General features: G+C 46.8%; 1 protein-coding gene across 1 annotated transcript in view; it reads right to left on the reverse strand.

Moving 5' to 3' along the window:
• Positions 1-6671: 6671 nt before the first annotated feature.
• LOC139158727 (vomeronasal type-2 receptor 26-like) overlaps positions 6672-24832 on the reverse strand; it is a 31928-nt gene continuing 13767 nt past the window's right edge. Inside the window, exons 8-9 of the mRNA XM_070736056.1 lie at positions 10064-10190; positions 6672-7576 (exon numbers count right to left, since the gene is read on the reverse strand). Of these exons, the coding sequence (XP_070592157.1) occupies positions 6672-7576; positions 10064-10190 (1032 nt within the window). The remainder of the gene's footprint in view (positions 7577-10063; positions 10191-24832) is intronic.

Below are 24832 nucleotides of genomic sequence, written 5' to 3' on the forward strand. Positions count from 1 at the left end.
TCACCCAAAAGTATAGAGTTTTGTCCCATTCAAGATTGATGAGGGATGTGGTGGCTCAGTGGCCAAGATGCTGAGCTTGATGATCAGAAACATTGGTGGTTTGAATCCCTACCAATGCTTAATAGAGTGAGCTCCCATTAGTTGTCCCAGGTTCTTTTTTTTTAAAATAAACTTTATTGAAATTTTCATAAAAAGACAAAACCAACAAACATATATTTAACATGAATTTGGGGTTGCGATACCCCTACTTATTTTAGAAGTTAAATTTCCATACAAAAAAAGAATACCTTTTTAATACTTTAAATCAACTTAATACTTTAAATGAAAAGAAGAAGCTATATTTAATCTTGTATACAAAAACTTTCATTTATAACCTAGGTAAAACACAAAATATAAGTCATACATTCTTCTTATTTATCCATAAAAAATGAAAATTAAAAAAATGCAAGTAGAAAAATAGGGACCACCTTTGGTGGGAAGGTAACAGCATTTCGTGTGCCTTTGGCATTTAGTCATGCCAGCCACATGACCATGGAGATGTTTTCGGATAGCGTTGGCTCTTCAGCATTGAAACGGAAATAAGCACCACCCCTTAGAGTCGGGAACAACTAGCACATGTGTGCAAGGGGGACAGTTATCATTATCTTTTAAGTTGATGAGACTTAATTCTAATGCTACTTGTTTTCTACACCAAGGAACAGATCAGTACTCTTGAAAATCTCAGTACCCTTGAAACCCTGTTTGTGATTTTTTGTATATATTAGAACTCCATATATTTATTGTAAATCAAAGCTGAATTTAAAATTATTTCTTCATGAATTGAAATTTCATTTCCCACTTGTTGTAGTTGAATCAAGCCTTCCATCCTTCCGAGGTTGGTAAAATGAGGAGCCAGATTGTTGGGAGCAATATATGCTGACTCTGTAAACCACTTAGAGAAGGCTACAAAGCATTGTGAAGCAGTATAAGTTTAAATGCTACTGCTGTTGCTGTTATGGTAATATATTATTTGGATGCGATCTCATTAAGACACAGGAAAGTCACCACCTGTGGACTGTTTGGATGGGTAAATTGGGATAAAGTTATGGATTGGATAATAGTTCACATTTATTATTATTTTTCCTTGACACTCTCTACGTCAGTGCTATCAAACTCACAGCCCAGGGGCAGGATGTGTCACATGCTGGCCACACCCATGTCCAGTTTAGTGAAGGGGGAAATCTTGATACATCATGTTGGCTTGTCTTGATTAGCTAAGCTATGAAACCTTCGACAAGCAGAGAATTTTAACAGAGCGTGGATGTGTGATAAAGCCAAGACACTTAGTTAAATAAGTATTATTTACATATAAACAAAATATAAACAATCCAGAATAAGCACAAAGCAAATACAGAATAATACGCACTGAGCAATTACAAGATTAGCACAAAGCAAAATACAATATAGATAATAAGCACAAAGCTTATACAAGAAGATATACATGAAGCGTAAAAACAACTCCCCCTTCTCTCAGGCAAAGTGAAAAGGAAGTGACTGAGCAAAATAATGAGCTTTTATAGCTTCAATGAGGAAGTGACGAAACAGCCTTGAATATTAACTCTTCAAGTACAAGTTAACCCTTTAAGTGCACATTAACTCTTTAAGTGACAGTACAGTTTTACAGTATGCAGTTTACAATGGCAATACCTAACAACCATGTACCCTGTACTAACACATCACATGACAACACGGTGATGATGTGAATTTGACACCCCTGCTCTATCTTGTCCTTCGAACATCATGCAAGACTCTGAGATCCATTATATTTTGAAGTTTCTTATTTTGAACAGTTACTTGCTGGTCTGCAACTGAGATGATGGTATGACCACCAATCAGTGAATAGGGAGACCTTATTTCTTGCCAAATCCAGACAGAAGCAGGTTTGGTGTCACCTGGTGACCCTTCTTCTAGTTGTGTACATATACTTTTTGTTCCAATATCTCAGGGGTTGCTACAAGTCCCCAGAAGCACTCTCTTGGTCTCCCAAACCCTATGCGTGCCCAGTTTTTCAAAGAAAATGGTGAAAATGGGCCAGTTTTTACAAAAAGCTGGGCACACAAAGTGCTCCTAATGGCCAGAGAGGACAAAAACATATTTTCTTACTTATCTCTTCAAAATCTTGGTGTATCCTTATACACTGGTGCCTTTTATAATCTGAAAAATATGGTACATTCATCAAGAATAAATTGAAAGATACAAGCACATAATAAGTGGGAAGAGATAGATACTACTAAGGATAATAATAATAATAATAATAATAATAATAATAATAATAACAACAAGAACAAGAACAAGAAGAACAAGAAGACAAGAAGAAGAAGAACAACAACAACAACAATACGGTCTTAGTAAATTATTTGACAGTGTTGTGGGAATTAGTTAGAAAATAGAAACCATCCTTGGCTCCATTTGTTGAGAATGGTATAGTTTTACTAGTAATCAAGTACAATGCAGTACAGTGAACCCTCGAGTTTCGCGTCCTCAAGGATCGCGAAAGGGCTATTTCGCGAGTTTTCAACCCGGAAGTAAACTCCACCATCTGCGCATGCGTGCCCTTCCATGCATGCGTAGATGGTGGAGTTTCCCCGCCGGGCAGAGGCTTCCCTGGGTCTTCCCCCTCTTGCCCCCGTAAGACCCCAGCGGCGGCGCGAGCAACGGCGTGGGCGGGCGGGCGGCACGCGCGGGGACACCCCAGCTCGGCTCCCCAGCTGGGAAGCGGCCCCAGCAACAGCGTGGGCGGGCGGGCGGTGCCCGCGCGCTTGGGGACATCGCAGCTCGCTCCCCAGCTGGGGAGCCGAGCTAGGGAGTCCCGACCGCGCGCGCGTTGCTGGGGAAAGCGCGCGCGCTTGGGGAATCCCTAGCTCCGCTTCCCAGCTGGGGAGCGGAGCTAGGGATTCCCCAAGCGCGCGCGCTTTCCCCAGCAACGCGCGCGCGGTCCGGACTCCCTAGCTCGGCTCCCCAGCTGGGAAGCGGCCCCAGCAACAGCGTGGGCGGGCGGGCGGTGCCCGCGCGCTTGGGGACATCGCAGCTCGCTCCCCAGCTGGGGAGCCGAGCTAGGGAGTCCCGACCGCGCGCGCGTTGCTGGGGAAAGCGCGCGTGCTTGGGGAATCCCTAGCTCGGCTCCCCAGCTGGGGAGCGGAGCTAGGGATTCCCCAAGCGCGCGCGCTTTCCCCAGCAACGTGCGCGCGGTCCGGACTCCCTAGCTCGGCTCCCCAGCTGGGGAGCGAGCTGCGATGTCCCCAAGCGCGCGGGCACCGCCCGCCCGCCCACGCTGTTGCTGGGGCCGCTTCCCAGCTGGGGAGCCGAGCTAGGGAGTCCCGACCGCGCGCGCGCGTTGCTGGGGAAAGCGCGCGCGCTTGGGGAATCCCTAGCTCGGCTCCCCAGCTGGGGAGCGGAGCTAGGGATTCCCCAAGCGCGCGCGCTTTCCCCAGCAACGCGCGCGCGCGGTCCGGACTCCCTAGCTCGGCTCCCCAGCTGGGGAGCGAGCTGCGATGTCCCCAAGCGCGCGGGCACCGCCCGCCCGCCCACGCTGTTGCTGGGGCCGCTTCCCAGCTGGGGAGCCGAGCTAGGGAGTCCCGACCGCGCGCGCGCGTTGCTGGGGAAAGCGCGCGCGCTTGGGGAATCCCTAGCTCGGCTCCCCAGCTGGGGAGCGGAGCTAGGGATTCCCCAAGCGCGTGCGCTTTCCCCAGCAACGCGCGCGCGCGGTCCGGACTCCCTAGCTCGGCTCCCCAGCTGGGGAGCGGAGCTAGGGATTCCCCAAGCGCGCGCGCTTTCCCCAGCAACGCGCGGGCGGTCGGGACTCCCTAGCTCGGCTCCCCAGCTGGGAAGCGGCCCCAGCAACAGCGTGAGCAATGGGGTGGGCGGGGCGCGAGCAACGGGGTGGGCGGGCGAAGGGCGGGCGGCAGTGGAAGCAAAAACACCATCTGCGCAAGCGCAGATGGTGTTTTTACTTCCGCACCGCTACTTCGCTAAAAATCGATCATCGCGTGGGGTCCTGGAACGGAACCCTCGCGATGATCGAGGGTTCACTTTAATACATAGCGAAAACTGAGAATTCTGCACCAAAATCCCTAAATTCAATCTTTCCCTCCCGGAACTGCCTCCCATTGCTGATCTCCCAATGACCAATGAGGTTCAAGCAAAATGTTTTCAGAAGGGTCACTTCAAGTATTCAGTTAGGTATTAGAGTGATATACAGTATTGACAACCCAAAGGGGAGAATGTCAGTACTACGTAGCTCACTGGTTGGGTTTGTCAATATATGAACTAACTAGTAATGTATGCTTGGATTTTTGCTGATAATGAAAAAGAAGGGAGACTACTCTAGATCTATTTTGGGCTTATTAGCTTCATCACATAGCCACACCTTTTTATTGGGATTTGAACCCAGGACCTCTGCCTTGTAAGGCAGAGGTCTTAGCCATTAGGCTACAAGCTCAACTCCTGTATCAGCCTGTACTAGGGAAAGGTTATGTGTGAGTTTTTATGTCGAATCGCCCTGGTATATTGAAGAAACATCACAGCTCCTTTTTTGCCTCTCGGCCCTACCGGGGGCCATATTCGAAGGCAGATAAGGTTTTTGTTTTGTTTTGTTTTGTTTTGCTTTGCTTTGCTTTGCTTTGCTTTGCTTTGCTTTGCTTTGCTTTGCTTTGCTTTGCTTTGCTTTGCTTTGCTTTGCTTTGCTTTGCTTTGCTTTGCTTTGCTTTGCTTTGCTTTGCTTTGCTTTGCTTTGCTTTTGGGCAATATATACTCTGTAAACTGCTTAAAGAGATTAGAATAGATTACATTTATTAGATTTGTATGCCGCCCCTCTCCGAAGACTCGGGCCGGCTCACAACAACAATAATACAATATACAGAATACAAATCCAATATTAGATAAAAAGATAAATTTAAAACCCATAAGTATTAAAATCAATCATTACTGCCCAATCACACCATTCTCATGTATTACAGTCAGAAAAAATGTGGTGGTGGGGGGAGAGATAGTTAGTCCCCCCCCCATGCCTGGTGAAATAGATAGGTCTTCAACATCTTGCGGAAAGAGGGAAGAGTGGGGGCAATTCGAATCTCCAGGGGGAGTTGATTCCAGAGGGCCGGGGCTGCCACAGAAGGCTCTTCCCCTGGGTCCTGCCAGACAGCATTGTTTAGTCGACAGGACTAGGAGAAGGCCAACTCTGTGGGACCTGATTGGCCACTGGGATTCGTGCGGCAGAAGGCGGTCCCATAGGTATTCTGGTCCAATGCCATGTAGGGCTTTATAGGTCATTACCAACATTTTGGTCACTACCAAAGAGGGCTGTAAGGCACTGTGAAGTGGCATCTAAGTCTGCTATTGATATAAATTGACACAAGGAGATATCTTACACAGAATATTTGAATACACAGAGAACTTTTATTCCTAATATATTTCAAATATATGTATTCTTTGTGCACCATCTCTCTTATGTGTGTATTCTCGCTGTACCATCCTCCCAATCACAAAAGCCCAGAGAAATCTCAATCATGTCACATTAGACCTTTGACCTGCAATCATTACTGTGTCTATGTGATAAGAGAGGTTGCTGTCTGTCACCAGAAAAATGATTCAGCTGATAATGTTTCTGTTCCATGAGGTACAGAAGACACAACGTTTTTTGGCTTGGAGGTGAGATGTTATTATAGATAAGAAAATCAAAAAAGAATATTATTATTTAATACAACACTTAATTACGGCAGTCAGGATTACTATAGCACAAAATTGGAAGAAAGAAGACACACCAACGGAAAGAGACATGATTAAAAAAATACTCGACTGTGCAGAATATGATACACTAACACAAAAACTTAAAAACAATAAGCGAACACAAGATAAAGACACATGGGAAGATTTTTATAATTGGGCTGAAAACGGAAAAAAGAATAGCTGTACATAATGTGAAAATAAAAAGCAAAAGAAAGTATAAATAAAAATGAAATATAGGTTAAAAAAAGCTACAAGCAATTAAAAATGTAAACAATACTTTATTTATTTATTTATTGATAGACACTTTTTACTATTACTATTATTATTACTATTACCAATATTATATGTACAATTACGCTGATGCTAATGACCGTGAACTTGCAAAATATAAACTGTAGAAAATACAGTTGGGGAAGGGGGGGAGGGAAAGGGAGATATGTTGTATTGTCGTATAACAGACAGTCCACAGTTGTATTTACAAATTGATAATACAATGTTCTGTTTTCATTGTTTTTAATATGTATATAATTAATAAAATTTATTTTTTTTAAAAAGAACCACCAAAGCCTTAGATGGCAGGAGACATCTCATTGTTGGAATCATTTTCGCAACACATACACAATTTAAACTAAGCAGTTTTCATAACAAAGTTGGAAGTGATCTTGGAAGTCTTCTAATCCAAATTCCTGCTTCAGCAGACATCCTATAACATTGTAATAGTGGTGAATATCTGCAGCTCGGGTATAGGATGAAGGTAAAGGTTCATTGCCCATGCTTGTGAGTTGGTTTCTGAAGACCCTTCATAAGACTCGTACTTGACACAACCACACCTGACTCATCATATCACAAGACCCTCACAGACATATCCACACCTGACCCACCAAAAGACTTAAAAAATTATTTCAATGTCAGTTCCCTATTTTTATCATTAAATGTTCCTTAGTGTTTAGATTTGGTCTCAAGATGATAATGTAGCACTTGGGGAAGAAAATGCAAACCAGCAGACCAACACTTGAGGTCAAGATGGAGAAAACCTGCACAGCCACCATAGACTTTCCTTTCGTGCTCAGATAAGTTGGAAGGAAGGAGATCCAGACACTGCAGAAGACTAGCATGCTGAAAGTGATCAACTTGGCTTCATTGAAAGCTCCAGGGAGATTCCTAGCCAGGAAAGCAACAGTGAAGCAAATGGCAGCTAGGAAACACATGTAGCCAAGGACAACATAAAACAAGGTGACAGAGCCTTCATTGCATTGAAGGATGATCTCTCCAAGATGGGAATGCAGGTCAGAGTCAGGAAATGGGGGAGAAAATCCCAGCCACATGGCACAGATGAAAATTTGGCCAGCAGCACCAGAAAGGATGATGGAGTTGGCCAAGCTCTTCCCCAACCATCTTCTCACTTTGTTCCCTGGTTTTGTGGCAAGGAATGCCAGCACGACTGTGATTGTTTTGGCCAACACAGAAGACACGGCTATTGAGAAGACAATGCTGAACACTGTTTGTCGGAGAAGACAGGTAGCTTTCCTTGGTTGTCCAATGAAGAAAAAAGAGGACAAAAAGCAAAGCAGGAGAGAGATCAGGAGGATGAAGGAGAGATCACGGTTGTTGGCTTTGACAATGGGAGTTTCTAAGAATTTAATGAATATGATTAAAACAAGGCCTGTGGTTAGGAAGAAGAGAAGGGCAAAGGAGGCCAGAATAATGCCCAGATGTTCCTCATAAGACAGGAAAGTTATTTTTTTGTGGATACATTGGACTTTGTTCTCAGTTGGATATTGATCATCTGGACACTTTGTACATTTTTCAGTATCTGAGGAAACAGAAAGTATTATTTCTTTTATGTATCATTCCCTCCTTCTATATTACTCCCCAATTAGTTTAATGCACATTATAGAAAGAAAAGGAGAAGGGGCCTAGGGCCTGAACTCTGTCCTCCAACAGTATTAGTACTATGTAAAAATAGTTGGGTTTGCAATATATAAACAAGTTAACAATGAATGTTTGTTTGTGTTGAAGTACTATAGCTTTAAAAGGTAATGTTGCTAATTGCCATAAGAGGGAGCCAGAGAGCATGATTCTTTCTCTGCTCTCTTTGCTCTTTCTGCTGATTTACTATGACTGATGAAGTAAGCTGTGATAGTTTGATGTATTTGTAACCTGTAATGTATGTCTGATATGTAAGACAAAATAAGGATGGCAATACAGTAGTACCTCTACATACGAGCTGCTCCACATGTGAGTATTCCAAGTTATGAGCCACGACGGGAGCGAAATTTCTGTTCCACACCTGAGCTCAAATTCGGGATACGAGCCGAGTTTCCCCTAGGTCGCGCAAGAATCCTTGCTTCTGGTTATCTCGGTGGGGAAAAACAAAGTCTAAATCCATTTGTTCCAGATACAAGTTGATCGACATACGAGCTCCATTCTGGAACGAATTAAACTCGTATCTAGAGGTACTACTGTATTACTATTGTATTGAGAGATATTGACTAATTTGAATGTGCATGACTGGACTGTTTAACTTGACTACAATATTTTCTAAAGTAAACACTATTTTATACACTTTAATATATCTGGTTCGTATGACTGAATCATTACTCATATCTCCTGGCTATCTGCTGGAATTCCACGTTTCCTTTGTGCATGTGCCCCCTTGATAATTCAGGGTTCACTCTGCATACCCCTTAGCAAACAGTATCAACTGAAACTAGCTGTGAAGAAGAGAAACATTGATAAAGTCTGACTCTCATTCCCAATCTCCAATGTTGTTCCAGAAAGATACCTTTGTGGATGGTAAAAAAAAAGCTTATGAGAGATACAGAAAGGACAATATGGTTTTGCCACCCACATCCTAAGCAACTTTCCCAACAAACTGTCCCAAAAATGTTCCACCGTTTATGAAAGTTTGCGTTACATGGTTGGAATCCAGAAAGAGACCCCTGGAAAAGGGATTCTGCCTCAACTGAAGAGAAGAGGAAGTTGATAAGACCCTACACACTGGCTCTCTTCATGAACCTGTGGGTGGGGGGGGGATGTAAAATGAACCTTTACCTAGGTGGGATTCTTGGAACTAATCAGAATGGGAATGACGATGGCGTATCCAACATGGTTCTGTTAATAAATCGAGCTCTGATTGAGAGGATTGGACTGGGACTTGGTTTATTTCTCAGATGCTATTTGGAACGCTGACAGATTGGGGAAACCACAGGGAGGGTGGGCCCATGTTTCCTCCCAGGAGATTCCTAGAGAGGCCCCATAGAGGCTTCTCTATGCCTTTCCCAGCTCTGCTTCCCCCCAGGAGATTCCTAGAGAGGCCCGACGGAGGCTTCTCCCCACCTTTTCTGGCCCTATTTCCTCCCAGGAGAGGCCCCATGGAGGGTTTGTAAGTGGAAAATGGTTCTTGAGAAGAGGCAAAAAAATCTTGAACACGTGGTTCTTATCTAGAAAAGTTCATAAGTAGAAGTGTTCTTAGATAGAGGTACCATTGTGTGTGTTTGTGTGTGTACCTCTCTCTCTCTCTCTCCCCCCCTATCTATCTATCTATCTATCTATCTATCTATCTATCTATCAAACATATTTTGCTGATAATGAAAATGATAATCATATTGAAAATGAAAGGAGACTACTATAGATCTGTTTAGGGCTTATTCGCCTTCATCAGGTAGCCACACCCTTTATACTGGGATTTGAATATGGGTCTTAGCCATTAGGCTACAGGCTCAACTCTTGTATCAGCTTGTACCAGAGAAGGGTTATGTGTGATTTTTTTGTCGAATCACCCTGGTATATTGAAGGAATGTCACAGCTCCTTTTTGCCCCTTGGCCCCACCAGGGGCTGTATTCCAAAGCAGATGAGGGTTTTTTTATAGCCGACAATTATAATCTATAGATGTAACATATTTCGCTGATAATTAAAAGGAAGGAAGACTAATATAGATCTATTTTGGGCTTATTAGCCTTCATCAGGTAGCCCCATCCTTTTTGAACCCAGGGCTCCTGCCTTGTAAGGCAGAGGTCTTAGGCTACAGGCTCAACTCATGTCTGTCTGTCTGTCTGTCTGTATGTATGTATGTTAATAATAGATAGATTAAAAACTGTAAAGGAAATACAGTTTTATATGACTATCATATAAATGAAAATTTTCTTATTAGACCTTTTTCTTATTCCTACTATTCTGGAATAAATTGTTGAATATAAAGAGCAACAGCAAAATATTCAAGCTTATATGTGTCTTTAACGTGTACTTTGATCGAGATCTCTGTATGTCTCTGATATCCTGTCCTCCAGAGCCACCTACCTTCCTGAGTGGAAATGGTCCCCTCTGGGCAAGGAACGCAGTCATAACAGCAAACTGGTTCTCCTTCTCGAGCCCGCTTGACAAATCCAGGAGGACAATTTTCTACACATATGGACTGAGGTAGTGACTAAGTAGAAAAATAGTGAATGCCAAAGAAAAAAAAATTAAGGGTCACCATTCTATGGGAGATAGAGGTCAACAAGAACATTTACCATGTATACTATGGGCTTCATTTAGATAGATATGAAATATTTATTTATTTATTTATTTATTTATTTATTTATTTATTTATTTATTTATTTATTTATTTATTTATTTATTTATTTATTTATTTATTTATTTATTTATTTATTTATTTATTTATTTATTTATTTATTTATTTATCCAATACACAAATACATAGGAAGAAAAATAGACATGTACCGTATTTTCCGGCGTATAAGACGACTGGGTGTATAAGACGACCCCCTAACTTTTCCAGTTAAAATATAGAATTTGAGATATACTCGCCGTATAAGACTACCCCTCTTCTGACTGTCAAAAACTGAGTCTAGGTCTATGATGTACTCGCATTGAGAAAAAAATCATTTCTGAACATGATAACACAATATTTTAATTACTAATGATGAAGATCTTATTGTTAAAATTATGAATGAATTATTTAGAGAGAGAGAGCCAAGTGGGAGCACTCTTCTGTCTATCTCTCCATATGTCTCTGTCTATCTGTCTTGTCTGCCTCTCATATTTCTCCTCACCACAATTAAGTTTATTATTATAACTCATCATAATTTGTCAACACAAAAAGGTGAACCTGGCTATTTTTCTTTCTCCTACCATCTATTCTGTAGGTATCTTTCAGTCTAACATGCAGCATGCTGACACCTATGTGAGAATCTATTATGGAATGAGAATCTGTATGTGATATCATGATATGGCAATCCAAACAGCCCATCCATTTTTTCCTCTTTCCGCACTTTCTGTCTTTATCCTCTTGCAATGTCACTTAAACAGATTTTAACTTGTCGGGATTAATTAGTGACCCTGCCAATTTTCAGTACTGTGCAGTGTGCTATGATACAGAGCAGGGTGAATAATATGACCTCAGCTTTTAAAGTTATTTTAAAATGTTGCCTAAGAAATATGAAAAGATGATTCTTTTTGGAGGAAAAGTACATTTTCAATGGTTAAACATAAGAACAAATACAAACAGGCAGAAATAAATGCATCCAGTTTAACATTCAATCATTTTCCTGGCTCTTTTTATTGAAATGAACAAGTTCATACATTCAATTTTGCAACCACTAATAATGTTGGTCAAGTAGGTACAAAAATACCTGGGGAAATGATCAAAGTCTTTCTCTCTCCCCCCCTCTCTCCCTCTCTTTCTCTCTTGCTATCTCTCTTTCTCTCTTTTTTTTGCTTTCTCTCTTTCTCTCCCCCTCTCTCTCCTTCTCTTACTATCTCTTTCTCTCTCTTTCTGTCTCCCCTCTCTCCCTCTCTCTCTCCCTCTCTTGCCATCTCTTTCTCTCCCTCTCTCTTTCTCTCTCCCTCTCTTGCTATCTCTTTCTCTCTTTCTTTCCCCCCTCTCTCCCTCTCTCTTTCTCTCTCTCCCTCTGTTGCTATCCCCCCTCTCTTTCTCTCTGTCCCTCTGTTGCTAACTCCCTGTCTCCCTCTCTTGCTATCTCTTTCTCTCCCCCCCCTCTCTTTCTCTCTCCCTCTCTTGCTATCTCTTTCTCTCCCCCTCTCTCAATCTCTCTTTCTCTCTCTCCCTCTCTTGCTATCTCTTTCTCTTTCTGCCCCCCTCTCCCTCTCTCTTTCTCTCTCTCTCCTTCTCTTTCTCCCTCTGTTGCTATCCCCCCTCTCTCTTTCTCTCTGTCCCTCTGTTGCTAACCCCCCCTCTCTCCCTCTCTTGCTATCTCTTTCTCTCTTTCTTTCCCCCCTCTCTCCCTCTCTCTTTCTCTCTGTCCCTCTGTTGCTAACCCCCCCCCTCTCTCCCTCTTTTTTTCTCTCAGCAGCGGCAGCAGGGTGATCAGCTGTGAGGCAGAGCTACGGAACCGAGGCATGACACATATCGCGTGTGGGCGAGCCTACGCTTTGCGCAGGCTCGCCCAGCTGGTAGGCGGTGTTCTGGCCCCCCCCCAGCTGAAACTGACGTCCGGCCAGGGCGATTCTTCCCCGGCCGGACAGGCACGCTTGTGCTGCCAAAGGCAGCGTGTGGGCGAGCCTGAGCGGAGCGCAGGCTCGCCCAGCTGGGAGGCGGTGTTCTGCCCCCCCCAGCTGAAACTGACGTCCGGCCGGGGCGATTCTTCCCCGGCCGGACAGGCACGCTTGTGCTACCAAAGGCAGCGTGTGGGCGAGCCTGAGTGGAGCGCAGGCTCGCCCAGCTGGGAGGCGGTGTTCTGCCCCCCCCCAGCTGAAACTGACGTCCGTCCGGGGCGATTCTTCCCCGGCCGGACAGGCACGCTTGTGCTGCCAAAGGCAGCGTGTGGGCGAGCCTGAGCGGAGCGCAGGCTCGCCCAGCTGGGAGGCGGTGTTCTCGCCCCCCCAGCTGAAACTGACGTCCGGCCGGGGCGATTCTTCCCCGGCCGGACAGGCACGCTTGTGCTGCCAAAAGCAGCGTGTGGGCGAGCCTGAGTGGAGCGCAGGCTCACCCAGCTGGGAGGCGGTGTTCTCGCCCCCCCCAGCTGAAACTGACGTCCGGCCGGGGCGATTCTTCCCCGGTCGGATAGGCACGCTTGTGCTGCCAAAGGCAGCGTGTGGGCGAGCCTGAGCGGAGCGCAGGCTCGCCCAGCTGGGAGGCGGTGTTCTCGGCCCCCCCAGCTGAAACTGACGTCCGGCCAGGGCGATTCTTCCCCGGCCGGACAGGCACGCTTGTGCTGCCAAAAGCAGTGTGTGGGCGAGCTGGAGTGGAGCGCAGGCTCGCCCAGCTGGGAGGCGGTGTTCTCGCCCCCCCCAGCTGAAACTGACGTCCGGCCAGGGCGAGTCTTCCCCGGCCGGACAGGCACGCTTGTGCTGCCAAAGGCAGCGTGTGGGCGAGCCTGAGCGGAGCGCAGGCTCGCCCAGCTGGGAGGCGGTGTTCTCGCCCCTCCCAGCCATCGCAAATATCGGCGCCACTGTCCTATATCCGGCGTACAAGACGACCCCCCACTTTGGAAAAGATTTTCAGGGGTTAAAAAGTCGTCTTATACGCCGGAAAATACGGTAGTAATATATATAAGAGTAAAGTGAACTTAGAGGAGAGGATATATGAAAGAAAGAAAATATATATGATAAGTGAGAGAAAGGAAAGACAATTGGACGGGACGAAAGGCACACCAGTGCAATTATGTACACCCCTTACTGGCCTCTTGTGAACCTGGAGAGGTCAATCGTGGTGAGTCTAAGGGAGAAATGTTGGGGGTTAGGGGTTGACACAATTCAGTCCGCCAATGAGTTTCCACGCTTCGATAACTCGATTGTTGAAATCATATATTTTACAGTCAAGTTTGGAGCAGTTCGCATTAAGTTTGAATCTGTTGCGTGCTCTTGTGCTGTTGTGGTTGAAGCTGAAGTAGTCATTGACCGGTAGGACGTTGCAGCATATGATCTTGTGGGCAATACTCAAATCATATTTTAGGCGCCGTAGTTCTAGGCTTTCTAGGCCCAGGATTGTTAGTCTATTTTCGTAGGATATTCTGTTTCGAGTGGAGGAGTGAAGGGCTCTTCTGGTGAAATATCTTTGGACATTTTCAAGGTTGTTGATGTCCGAGATGTGGTATGGGTTCCAGACAGATGAGCAGTAGTCTAGGATGGGTCTGGCAAAAGTTTTGTAGGCTCTTGTGAGTAGTGTGAGATTGCCTGAGCAGTAACTGCGTAGGATCGGGTTAACAACTCTAGAAGCTTTTTTGGCGATATTGTTGCAGTGGGCTTTAGCACTTAGGTCATTCGATATTAGTATTCCAAGGTCTTTTACTGAGTGTGGGTTGGCAGTGAGAGAGAATTAGTTTCAAATATTTATAGGAGATATGACTACTGCAAATGTATTTATTTATTTATTTATTTATTTATTTATTTATTTATTTATTTAACATAGGATAGTAGTTTGTATAAACATAACATAAATAAAAAGTTATGATAAAAAAAGGACAATAGGACAGTACTACAGGGATGGTAGGCACCATGGTGTGGTTATGCATGCCCCTTAAAGACCTCTTAGAAACAGGGAGAGGTCAACTGTAGATAGTCTATGGTTAAAGATTTTGGGGTTTGGGGAAGAAACCACAGTGTCAGGTTGTGCATGCACAACACCCAACTTTCTCCAGGGATGGTAGCCACAATGGTGTGCTTATGCATGCCCCTTACTGACCTCTTAGAAACAGGGAGAGGTCAACTGTAAGGTTAAAGATTTTGGGGTTTGGGGAAGAAACCACAGAGTCAGGTTGTGCATGCACAACACCCAACTTTCTCCAGGTCCATATCTGGAGGCCTAAAATGTAAGCTACTTAATGCAAGAAGCCTTCCAAACAAAATACCCAAATTCTTCCTGCTTCTGTTTGACCTTATTTTTGTCTGTATCCTTTCCAGTCTCCATTATTACAATAAGTGACTATCATGTTTTCTGGTCTGACCATGATAATCAAAAAGGAGGTAGTGTTGCTACCTTTTATAAAAAGTCCCTAGGTCTGAAAAAGATAAATGTTCCCCAGGAGCTTGTTCTTCCTGAGACCATAGTCTACAAACCTTCCCTAAATACCACAGTTCATTTCTTGCTATGTTATAGAGCCCCAAATTATGACCTTGGTCATGCAAACAAGCTAACAGAACTATTAACATGGGCAAGCTTCCTGCCTGCACCACATTATCTTTCTCGGAGACATCAATTATGCACGGCTGGCGGTTTAGCGCCAGCCGAAATTACCTGGGGGCCGGAGAGACGCTGCCGGCAGCTCCATAAAGTCCGGACTTCCGGGTTCTTCGTAACCCGGAAGTTCGGCTTTTGGCAGCGCGCCAGGGCGGCGCGCTGCCTGTTGGGTTGGGGGAGGTCTCAGATCGCCCTATTTAAGGGCGATCTGGACAAGACCTCCCCCTTGCTTGGCTTTAAAGCGAACAACCTGTCGCTGGTTGTTCGCTTCTTGTACTGCGCACGTGGCGAGGCCTGTTACGGGGCCTCGCCCAGGTTTGGCGAATTCGAGGCAACGGCCTCGGATTGAAGTTTCTATTTTACTGTTGCATTTGGGTGGCAGAGGCTTGGGTCTCTGCGGGTTTAGCCAGGCAGGGGTTCTTCAGGGGGTGGGATTCAACACCCCCCCCGCGTGACCCCCCCCGTGTGAACCCCCCCTTGCGGACCCCCCCATTTTCACACTGCTCACACACCCCTTTTTTTAATTGGGGGGAGAGTAGGGTTGCTCGCCCTCCATTATAAGGGGGGGGATTTTTGCCACGTGGTCGGGACTGAATGGGCTTCGCCTGGGGTCAGTAGGCCTTATGGGAGCGGAGGCCTGTGCCTCTGCTTTTTTCATTGTGCCAAGAAAAAGGGTTTTTCTGAGGGGATTTTATTTTATTTTATCTTGTTTTTGTCCTATTTAGTATAGGATCGGATTTTATTAATTTTCCTTTGATCCGGGTTAGAAACATAACACCATAGAAGCTGGCAGCAGAAAAGGCCTCATGGTCCATCTGGTCTGCCCTTCTGCTATTTCCTGTATTTTATTTACAATGGATATTCGTTATCCCAGGCATGTTTAAATTCGTTGCTGTGGTTTTGCCAACCACATCTGTAGAAGTTTGTTCCAAGGATCTACTCTTGTGTGAAATAACATTTTCCCATGTTGCCTTTGGTTTCCCCCCCCCCCCCATTTGACTGCAGTAGTGTCCCCCCTTTTCTTGTGTTCACTTTTCTGTTACGAACACTCCTCCTGAACCATTTAATCCTTTACTATTTAAATGTTTTTATCATGTCCCCCCCTTTGGCTTCTGTCTCTAGGCTATACAGATTGGGTTCATTAAGCCTCGCCTGATACGTTTTATATTTAGGTCCTTCCACCATTCTGGTAGTCCATCGTTGGACCCTTTCCATTTTGTCATATTTTTAGGGTGTGGTCTCCTGAACTGAACACAGTACTCCAAAGGTGGTCTCACCAGCGCTTCATTATAAGGGGATCCATTATCCCTCTTCCTGCTTGTTATACCTCTAGCTATGCAGCCAAGCATCCTACCCCCCCTTTTTTACCACCAGACCACACTGCTCACCGATTTTGGTGAGGGTGCTAGGGGCCTTCCCCTTCCCCCCCATTGGGGGGTGGGATTACGGGCCCTGGGGGGCTTGGTAAAGCCGACCCCTTAAGGGTTTCGGCTATAGTCGTCAGGACAGGGCCCCAGTGTTTCGGCAAGGAATTTTCAGGTTTGGGGTTTTTGCTAAATTGGCTTTCCCAACAGGGTTACTTGGGTTTTCCCCCCTTCAGGGGCCTCCACGCCCCCACCTATCTGGGTGGCCAGGAGGTTTTAGGCCTTTGAGGGCCTACAATTTTGTATATCTTGAATTTTATTTTTCAAGGCTCCCGTAGACAGGCCCCCAAGAGGCGAACTTCGTCACAAGGTCTCCTGGGTCCTCACCCACGGGGGGCCAAGGCCCCCACGAGGAGGGCCAGGGAGGTGGGGGAGGTAGGCCCTCCCCTTCCTCTGGGGCCGCTCCATCCTGGTAAACGGGCCGCCTTTGGGCCCGAGCCAATTTTATCTGCTCAATCCTTTTCTCCCCCTTTTAGATCCCCTGGACTGCATGATGCCCGCTGAAAGCCGCCTTTCGGGCTCACGGCGGGTACAGGCCCTCAGCAGCGTTTGGAGCCCCTCCAGGCAACAAAGAAGTCCAGGATCCTGCTCCGGACTAGAGCGGCCTTGCGTCAAGGGATCTCGGTGCAACAGCCGGGGGCCCCCTCCCGGGGGCCCCATTGGATGGCAGGGGTGAGTCAGTCGCTTATGCACTCGCACCAGTTTTACAGGGGTTACCCCTTAACCCCCCCAGCGGGGCCAGCCGGTCTGGGCCCCCCTCCCCTTTTTGGGGCCCAGCACTCCAACAGGGGGCTCCCAGGTTTGGGGCCTACTGCCCAACCGGCTTGACCCCGACCGGGGCCCCATTGGTGAGCACGGTTACATCGGCAGGGGGGGGAGCCTGGCCTGGGTTCTCCTACACGGGGAACCCAGTCGTCTCCTGCAGTAGTGGGGGGGTCGGTGGCTGTACCGAGTGTTGCCCCCCCCTTATGGCCGCTTTTCGGCAGTGGGGATAACCAGTAACAGCGTGGCCACTGCATCTGACCCCATGGGGGAGGCCCCCTTTTGGCCTTCCATCCACTCCCCTGGGACATCATCTCCACCCCTCGATCAGGGATAAGATATGGGAGGTGATTATATGGACCCTACCCGTTGGATAGGAAGTGCCCAAGAAGGAGAGGATGATGAGGCCCGGACTGAGCGGGCCATAGAGTTTAAGGTTTGAGTTTTCAGGTCCTGGCTTTACGCCTTCCTGACCTATGCCACCATACTGGGCGGAACGCCTAACTACATTGCGGAGGCATTCCGATTGAGGGTGGCCTATGATCCTGCCCTGCATTGCGACGGGAGGCGCCCGACCATGTTTTAGGGCGACCCGGCAGATTGGGACTGGACAACGGACCGATAGTGGTCATCTGATGGGAAAGGAGGAGCCGGCCGCACCCCGCACTGCAGCGGGGCAGGGTGTTCGAGCCACCCAAATTTGTTTTGAGTCCTGTGCCAAGGGCTCTTGTGGACGCTCCTCCAGTAAATTTCGGATGCCTGTGCGGTGGGTGCCCCCCCCCCGCTTCACACATGTGTACACCCCCCAAGTGGATAGGAACCCAGGGATAGGACTAAACAGGCCATTCCCGCAGCCAACAAGTCCCAGCCCGGTCAAACTTGGCCATTTGAACGGGCGCCTGCAGGGAGATCGCCCGCCCGAGCGGGCGGACGCTAGCCCTCAGGGTTTTAAGGATGGTTTTCAGATTCCTTAGCAGGGTCCGGGAGGGCTTTTCTTTCTAGAAACCTTCGCTCCGTAGGGGGAAATGAGGACCTAGCCAAGGTTAGGATTCACAGCGCCAGGGAATGCAGACGGGCCCTCATCCAGTGGTCTGTTGGGTGTAGAACTAGGTTTTTCCACGCAGTCTTATGACTGCCGGAGGAGAAGTTGGGAAGATACGGCTCGGTTTGAGGAGGTGCGGGCCTTGAGTGGTAACCTTAAAGCAACCCAGGAGTTGACAGGGCTGCTTAATCTCACATGCCGGGTAATGGCTCCCGGTAGGGCGTTTTTATGCAGACTGTATTCGTTAATGCAGGGACTGAGCTCGCCCCATCATCATGTGCGGCTCAACAGTGGGGCCAGGGAAGACTGGCGAGTGGGCAGACATTCATGGCCCGTTTTTTAACGTGGCTTCCTTCTGGCGGTAAGATTTGCTTTTCCAAGCAGACTTGCAATTGCACCCCGGCGCCTCGGACCCCTTGGCTTCGGGGTGATGCCAGGAGACTAGTGGGCTAGCCATCATGGCCAGCCATCTGGGGGTGAGGAGTTTTTGGGACTTTGGGCTTGTAAGGGCTACCGCAGTTTTGGCCCATACCAATGGACCAGTTGTTGTGGGCACAGAGTGCTGTACCCGACCTGGTCTGAGTTTTCAGACGGTCAAGGGTAGGTTAGCGGGCCTGGCGTTCTGCGCCAAGGCTCTGGGGTTTTCTAACACCTGTAGTGATTCCCGAGTCAGACGGAGGATGGAGGGATGGGCCCGGGCACGGCCGCTTTGGGCGGCTGACGCCCATCAACCTTTGTCCATAGCGGAGCTGTCGGCATTGGCTGGGCGTGGGTCAGGCTGGGTACTTCGCAAACCGAGGCCAGCCTTTGTCACGCGACAGCTACAATGCTTTTCCTTGGGTCAGTCAGAATAAGGGAGGTTGGCCACCTCGATTAGGGACGCCAGCTTGCGCATGCTCCAGGGGAGCGATGTGCTTCCGCAGGACATAGGGGTACCCATCCGCCTGTGCCAGTCCAAAACGGACTAACACGGTTGCGGCATAATATCTGGTTAGCTCCGACGGTCGACCGGACAGTAGGCCCAGTAGCTGCTTTGGCCGCCTTCCACGCTCACTGCGGTGAAGGCTCCGGATATTTCTTTGGTCATGGTATTGGGGCCCCATTTACTAACTATTAGTTCTGGGCTTTCACGTCACGTGCCCCAGAACAAATCGGTGCGGATCCTTCCAGGTTTGGCGCACACTCTTTTTGTATAAGTACTGCGGCTGCGGCTGCAACAGCTAGTGTGGGGATCACCACATCATGACCATCGGCCGCTGGAGGGCTGCGGCCTTCTGTTTTATTTGAGGCCCTCCCCCATAGGGGTCCCCGTTATTGGCTGTTTTAATTGTCTGTTTTATCTTTCAGCCGTATCTGGTTCTCGGCCCATGGCGTGGCTCCATGGCCACAGTTGGTTTTCTGGGCCGAATGTTTTGTTGCAACGCAACTATCGGTCGCAACTGTCCCTGGGCTGGAAGATGATGTCGCTTGGAGGGGTCGCAGGGGCCTGCGCTGGGTGGGCTCCTCCCCTGTGTTTTGGCCGGTGTCGGCCGAGAGAGACCCCGAGTTGTTGGTGACCCACCTCGGGGGCAATGACCTTGGTTTTCTGGTGGCTTGGCGCAAGTACCCAAGCCCGCGATGACTTGTGGGCCATCGCTGCGGCATATCCAGACACACGTATGTGGGTCTGGATTTCCCCCAGATTGGCTGGTGGGGCGCTGTATTCCCTACAGCTGGGAACAGGGCTAGGTTAAGGGTCGACCTAGGCTGTTGGGAAGTTTGTAGGGAGTTTTGGAGGGGTGTAGTTAAACATCCCTTACTAAATTTTGAAAGCCCCGGCTCTACGGGGCCGACGGCGTTCACCTCTCAGATGGGGGGAACGCCATTTTCCTGTCGGACCTGCAGAGGTGCCTCCAGGAATTACTTTAGGAGGCTGGGTGGGGGTCGGGGGGCCAAGATTGAGATCTGACCCCCCTCCGTGGCAGGTTAGGGGCGGAAATGGGCAATTTGAAGCAACTGCGCATGCTCCTTTTGGGCATCCTAAAGGGTGATGGACCGCCTCTCTCCAGGAACTAGAGGTTTAAACAACGTCGGGGATTGGAGAGAGGATGTCCATGGGAATCACCGGATCCAATTCCCACGGGGATTGGAGGGTGGACTCCTCCCACACGACGAAGGGGCGTGGCCTGGACCCAGATGAAGGTGGTACCTTCACCTGGGTCAGCAGGGAGTTTTTGCCCAAGGTTGCCAAGGAATGTTATGGTAGGAATTTCCGCCCCGTTAGTTTTGGCCTCTGCAGGTCCTTAGTTTGTTCTGAATTTAAATATTGAAATTGGCGTATGCAAATTTAGGCAAATTTATTTAAATTTATTTAAATTTATTTAAATTCAATAAATGACCCATTTTTAATCCACAACATGTCTCAGCGTCGTTACTCGGCTTCTGGGGGTAAATGCACGGCTGGCGGTTTAGCGCCAGCCGAAATTACCTGGGGGCCGGAGAGACGCTGCCGGCAGCTCCATAAAGTCCGGACTTCCGGGTTCTTCGTAACCCGGAAGTTCGGCTTTTGGCAGCGCGCCAGGGCGGCGCGCTACCTGTTGGGTTGGGGGAGGTCTCAGATCGCCCTATTTAAGGGCGATCTGGACAAGACCTCCCCCTTGCTTGGCTTTAAAGCGAACACCCGCCCACCCTCTGCTATCACCAGTGTGTCCTCCTGAGGTCGCCTCGGGGCCGAATAGGAATTTTTTGCGGCTTCCCCTTTAGAGGCGGCCGTTTTTTCGCCTATTCCACACTGAGGGTACGGACTGGATTGGTTAGGGGGTGCGGCGCACTTAGTGGTATAGGCCTCCCTTTGGTCATTGGGGTTTGGCAGGTTAGGGGCGGAAATGGGCAATTAGAAGCAACTGCACATGCTCCTTTTGGGCATCCTAAAGGGTGATGGACCGCCTCTCTCCAGGAACTAGAGGTTTAAACAACGTCGGGGATTGGAGAGAGGATGTCCATGGGAATCACCGGATCCAATTCCCACGGGGATTGGAGGGTGGACTCCTCCCACACGACGAAGGGGCGTGGCCTGGACCCAGATGAAGGTGGTACCTTCACCTGGGTCAGCAGGGAGTTTTTGCCCAAGGTTGCCAAGGAATGTTATGGTAGGAATTTCCGCCCCGTTAGTTTTGGCCTCTGCAGGTCCTTAGTTTGTTCTGAATTTAAATATTGAAATTGGCATATGCAAATTTATTTAAATTTATTTAAATTTATTTAAATTTATTTAAATTCAATAAATGACCCATTTTTAATCCACAACATGTCTCAGCGTCGTTACTCGGCTTCCAGGGGTAATGCCTGTTGAGTCATTCCATATCATGTGGACCAGTGGTCCCCACCTTACCATCTCAGATTTTGATGAAATTTGCCACATAGTTTCTTTATGATATAAAACTGCTGTGCAAAACTTTAGTTCAAAAGACTAAAAATTGGGAGTTCTAGGAGACCTCAAATTCCCTGCAATTCTCAATGGATTTCCTACTCAAGAGCCCAACATTTCTTTAAGGAGCAGCTATCTGCAACTTCACCCCAATCTGTCTTTACAAACATGGAGGAGATTTTAGCACAGGAGGAAGCCATTTCCCGGCAACCATGCTCACCAAAAACAAACACAGCCAGCAGAGACAAAGAGGTAAAAGGGCAGGATTTTTAAATAGACTAAGGAACAAGGGAATTTAAACCCACCCCCTTCCATCTTTCTTACCAATTTACATTCACTTGCCAACAGGATGGGTGAAATACTGCTTTTAAATAGATGCAATTCTGATTTTCACAACGCATCTGCCCTATGCTTTACTGAAACCTGGCTAAATGAGGAAATTGATGATAATATAGTATGCATTTACCAGGCTTCCAAATTTTTCGCGCAGATCGGAATGCAGAATTATCAGGGAAATAAAAGGGAGGAGGCTTTTGTATATATATCAACAACAGCTGGTCTCAAGACATCACCATTCCGGGGAAAATATTTACTGACCCCTCACATCCTGGATATAAACTGTTTCAACTCCTACCCTCAAAACATCACTACAGAGCACTGCACACCAAGACAACTAGACACAAAAACAGTTTTTTCCCGAACACCACCCCTCTACTAAACAAAAAATTCCCTCAACACTGTCAGACTTTTGACTAAATCTGCACTTCTATTCTACTAGTTTTTTCTCATCATTCTTATCACCCTTTTCCTCCCACTTAGGACTGTATGATTGTAACTTGTTGCTTCTATCCTAAGATTTTTATTAATATTGTTTCTTCATTGCTTATTTGACCCCTATGACAATCATTAAGTGTTGTACTACATGATTCTTGACAAATGTCTCTTTTTCTTTTATGTATGCTGAGAGCATATGCACCAAGACAAATTCCTTGTGTGTCCAATCACACTTGGCCAATAAAATTCTATTCTATTCTAAATTCTATTCTAAATAAAGGGTTGCAAAATGCTGAATCAGCAAAAATGACAAACTTTCGGGCAAACTTTTAGAAGCTGTAAGTACTTGATACAAGCCTGCAAGCTAGGAAGATCATTAGCTACTTATTAGGGCTGGAAAGAAACTTTTTCAGAGGGAATTACAATGAAAACGAACCAGGAATAGGACAAAGGGAAAAAATATACAGGACAAAAGGAACCATATGTATAGATATTGGGGGAGAAGAAAAAAATACCAATATGCAAATGTTGTAAAAAAGGAATTCTTTCATTTAAAAAAGAACATTTTTTTTTCAGAAAAGAATATTTGTTGCTCAGGATTCCGATGAGTGCTCTCTAAGCTTAGTTGTTTCTTTGCAGACATTACATATCAAACTAGGTATCATCATCCTGTTCCAGATTATAGCATCTCAAGGACACCTTGGTCAATAGTGTTAAAGTCTTCCAAACACTCTGAGGAAACTATAAAGGGGTTTATCCTCTGTCCTGGTGCTTCTTGACCTCTCAGCAGCTTTCAATACCATCGACCATGGTATCCTTCTGCTGCGGGGGTTGGGAGTGGGAGGCACTGTTCTTCAGTGGTTCTCCTCCTACCTCTCCGGTCGGTTGAAGTCGGTGTTAGTGGGGGGTCAGAGGTCGACCTCAAGGTTGCTCCCTTGTGGGGTACCTCAGGCATCGGTCCTCTCCCCCTGCTATTTAATATCTACATGAAACCGCTGGGTGACATCATCCAAGGGCATGGGGTGAGGTATCATCAGTATGCAGATGATACCCAGCTCTACATCTCCACCCCTTGTCCAGTCAGAGAAGCAGTGGAAGTGATGTGCCAGTGCCTGGAGGCTGTTGGGGTCTGGATGGGTGTCAACAGACTCAAACTCAACCCTGAAAAGACGGAGTGGCTGTGGGTTTTGCCCCCCAAAGACAATTTTATCTTTCCGTCCATCACTCTGGGGGGGGGGAGTCCACAACTTGGGCATCCTCCTCGATCCACAGCTCACATTAGAGAAACATCTTTCAGCTGTGGCAATGGGGGCATTTGCCTAGGTTTGCCTGGTGCACCAGTTGCGGCCCTATTTGGACCAGGAGTCACTGCTCACAGTCACTCATGCCCTCATCACCTCGAGGCTCGACTACTGCAATGCTCTCTACATGGGGCTACCTTTGAAAAGTGTTCGGAAACTTCAGATCGTGCAGAATGCAGCTGCGAGAGCAGTCATGGGCTTCCCCAAATATGCCCATGTTACACCAACACTCTGCAGTCTGCATTGGTTGCCGATCAATTTCTGGTCACAATTCAAAGTGTTGGTTATGACCTATAAAGCCCTTCATGGCACCAGAACAGATTATCTCAGGGACCGCCTTCTGCTGCACGAATCCCAGCGACCAGTTAGGTCCCACAGAGTGGGTCTCTTCCGGGTCCCGTCAACTAAACAATGTTGTTTGGCAGGACCCAGGGGAAGAGCCTTCTCTGTGGCAGCCCCAGCCCTTTGGAACCAACTCCCCCTAGAGATTAGAATTGCCCCCACCCTCCTCGCCTTTCGTAAATTTCTTAAAACCCAGCTCTGCTGTCAGGCATGGGGGAACTGAGATATTCTTTTCCCCTAGGCCTTTACAATTTATGCATGGTATGTCTGTATGTATGTTTGGTTTTTATAATAAGGTTTTTTTTCGTTATTTTAGTATTGGATTGGATTGTTACATGCTGTTTTTATCATTGTTGTTAGCCGCTCCGAGTCTATGGAGAGGGGCGGCATACAAATCCAATAAATAAGTAAGTAAGTAAGTAAGTAAGTAAGTAAGTAAGTAAGTAAGTAAGTAAGTAAGTTACATGCTGTTTTTATCATTGTTGTTAGCCGCTCTGAGTCTATGGAGAGGGGCGGCATACAAATCCAATAAATAAATAAATAAATAAATAAATAAATGAATGAATGAATGAATGAATGAAGGAAGGAAGGAACGAACGAACGAACAAACAAACAAACAAACAAACAAACAAATAAATAAATAAATAAATAAATAAAATAAAGTTTCTGTTCCTGCATTAAGTTCTCATGGACAATCCTCCACATAGCTGACGTGCTTACTTGAAAGGCATTGTGAGGCTATAAAAATAGAATAATGTCCATAGTTCACCCACCTTTAAAAGCCATTTTAGCAGGAAAAGATCACATGGATTGATACTAAAATCTATCTAAAAAATATAAGTTTACACATTTCAATTATCAGTGAAGTTCACCCATCTTTG

The sequence above is a fragment of the Erythrolamprus reginae genome, chromosome 2 (genome assembly GCF_031021105.1).
Source record: "Erythrolamprus reginae isolate rEryReg1 chromosome 2, rEryReg1.hap1, whole genome shotgun sequence".
NCBI lineage: Eukaryota > Metazoa > Chordata > Lepidosauria > Squamata > Dipsadidae > Erythrolamprus > Erythrolamprus reginae.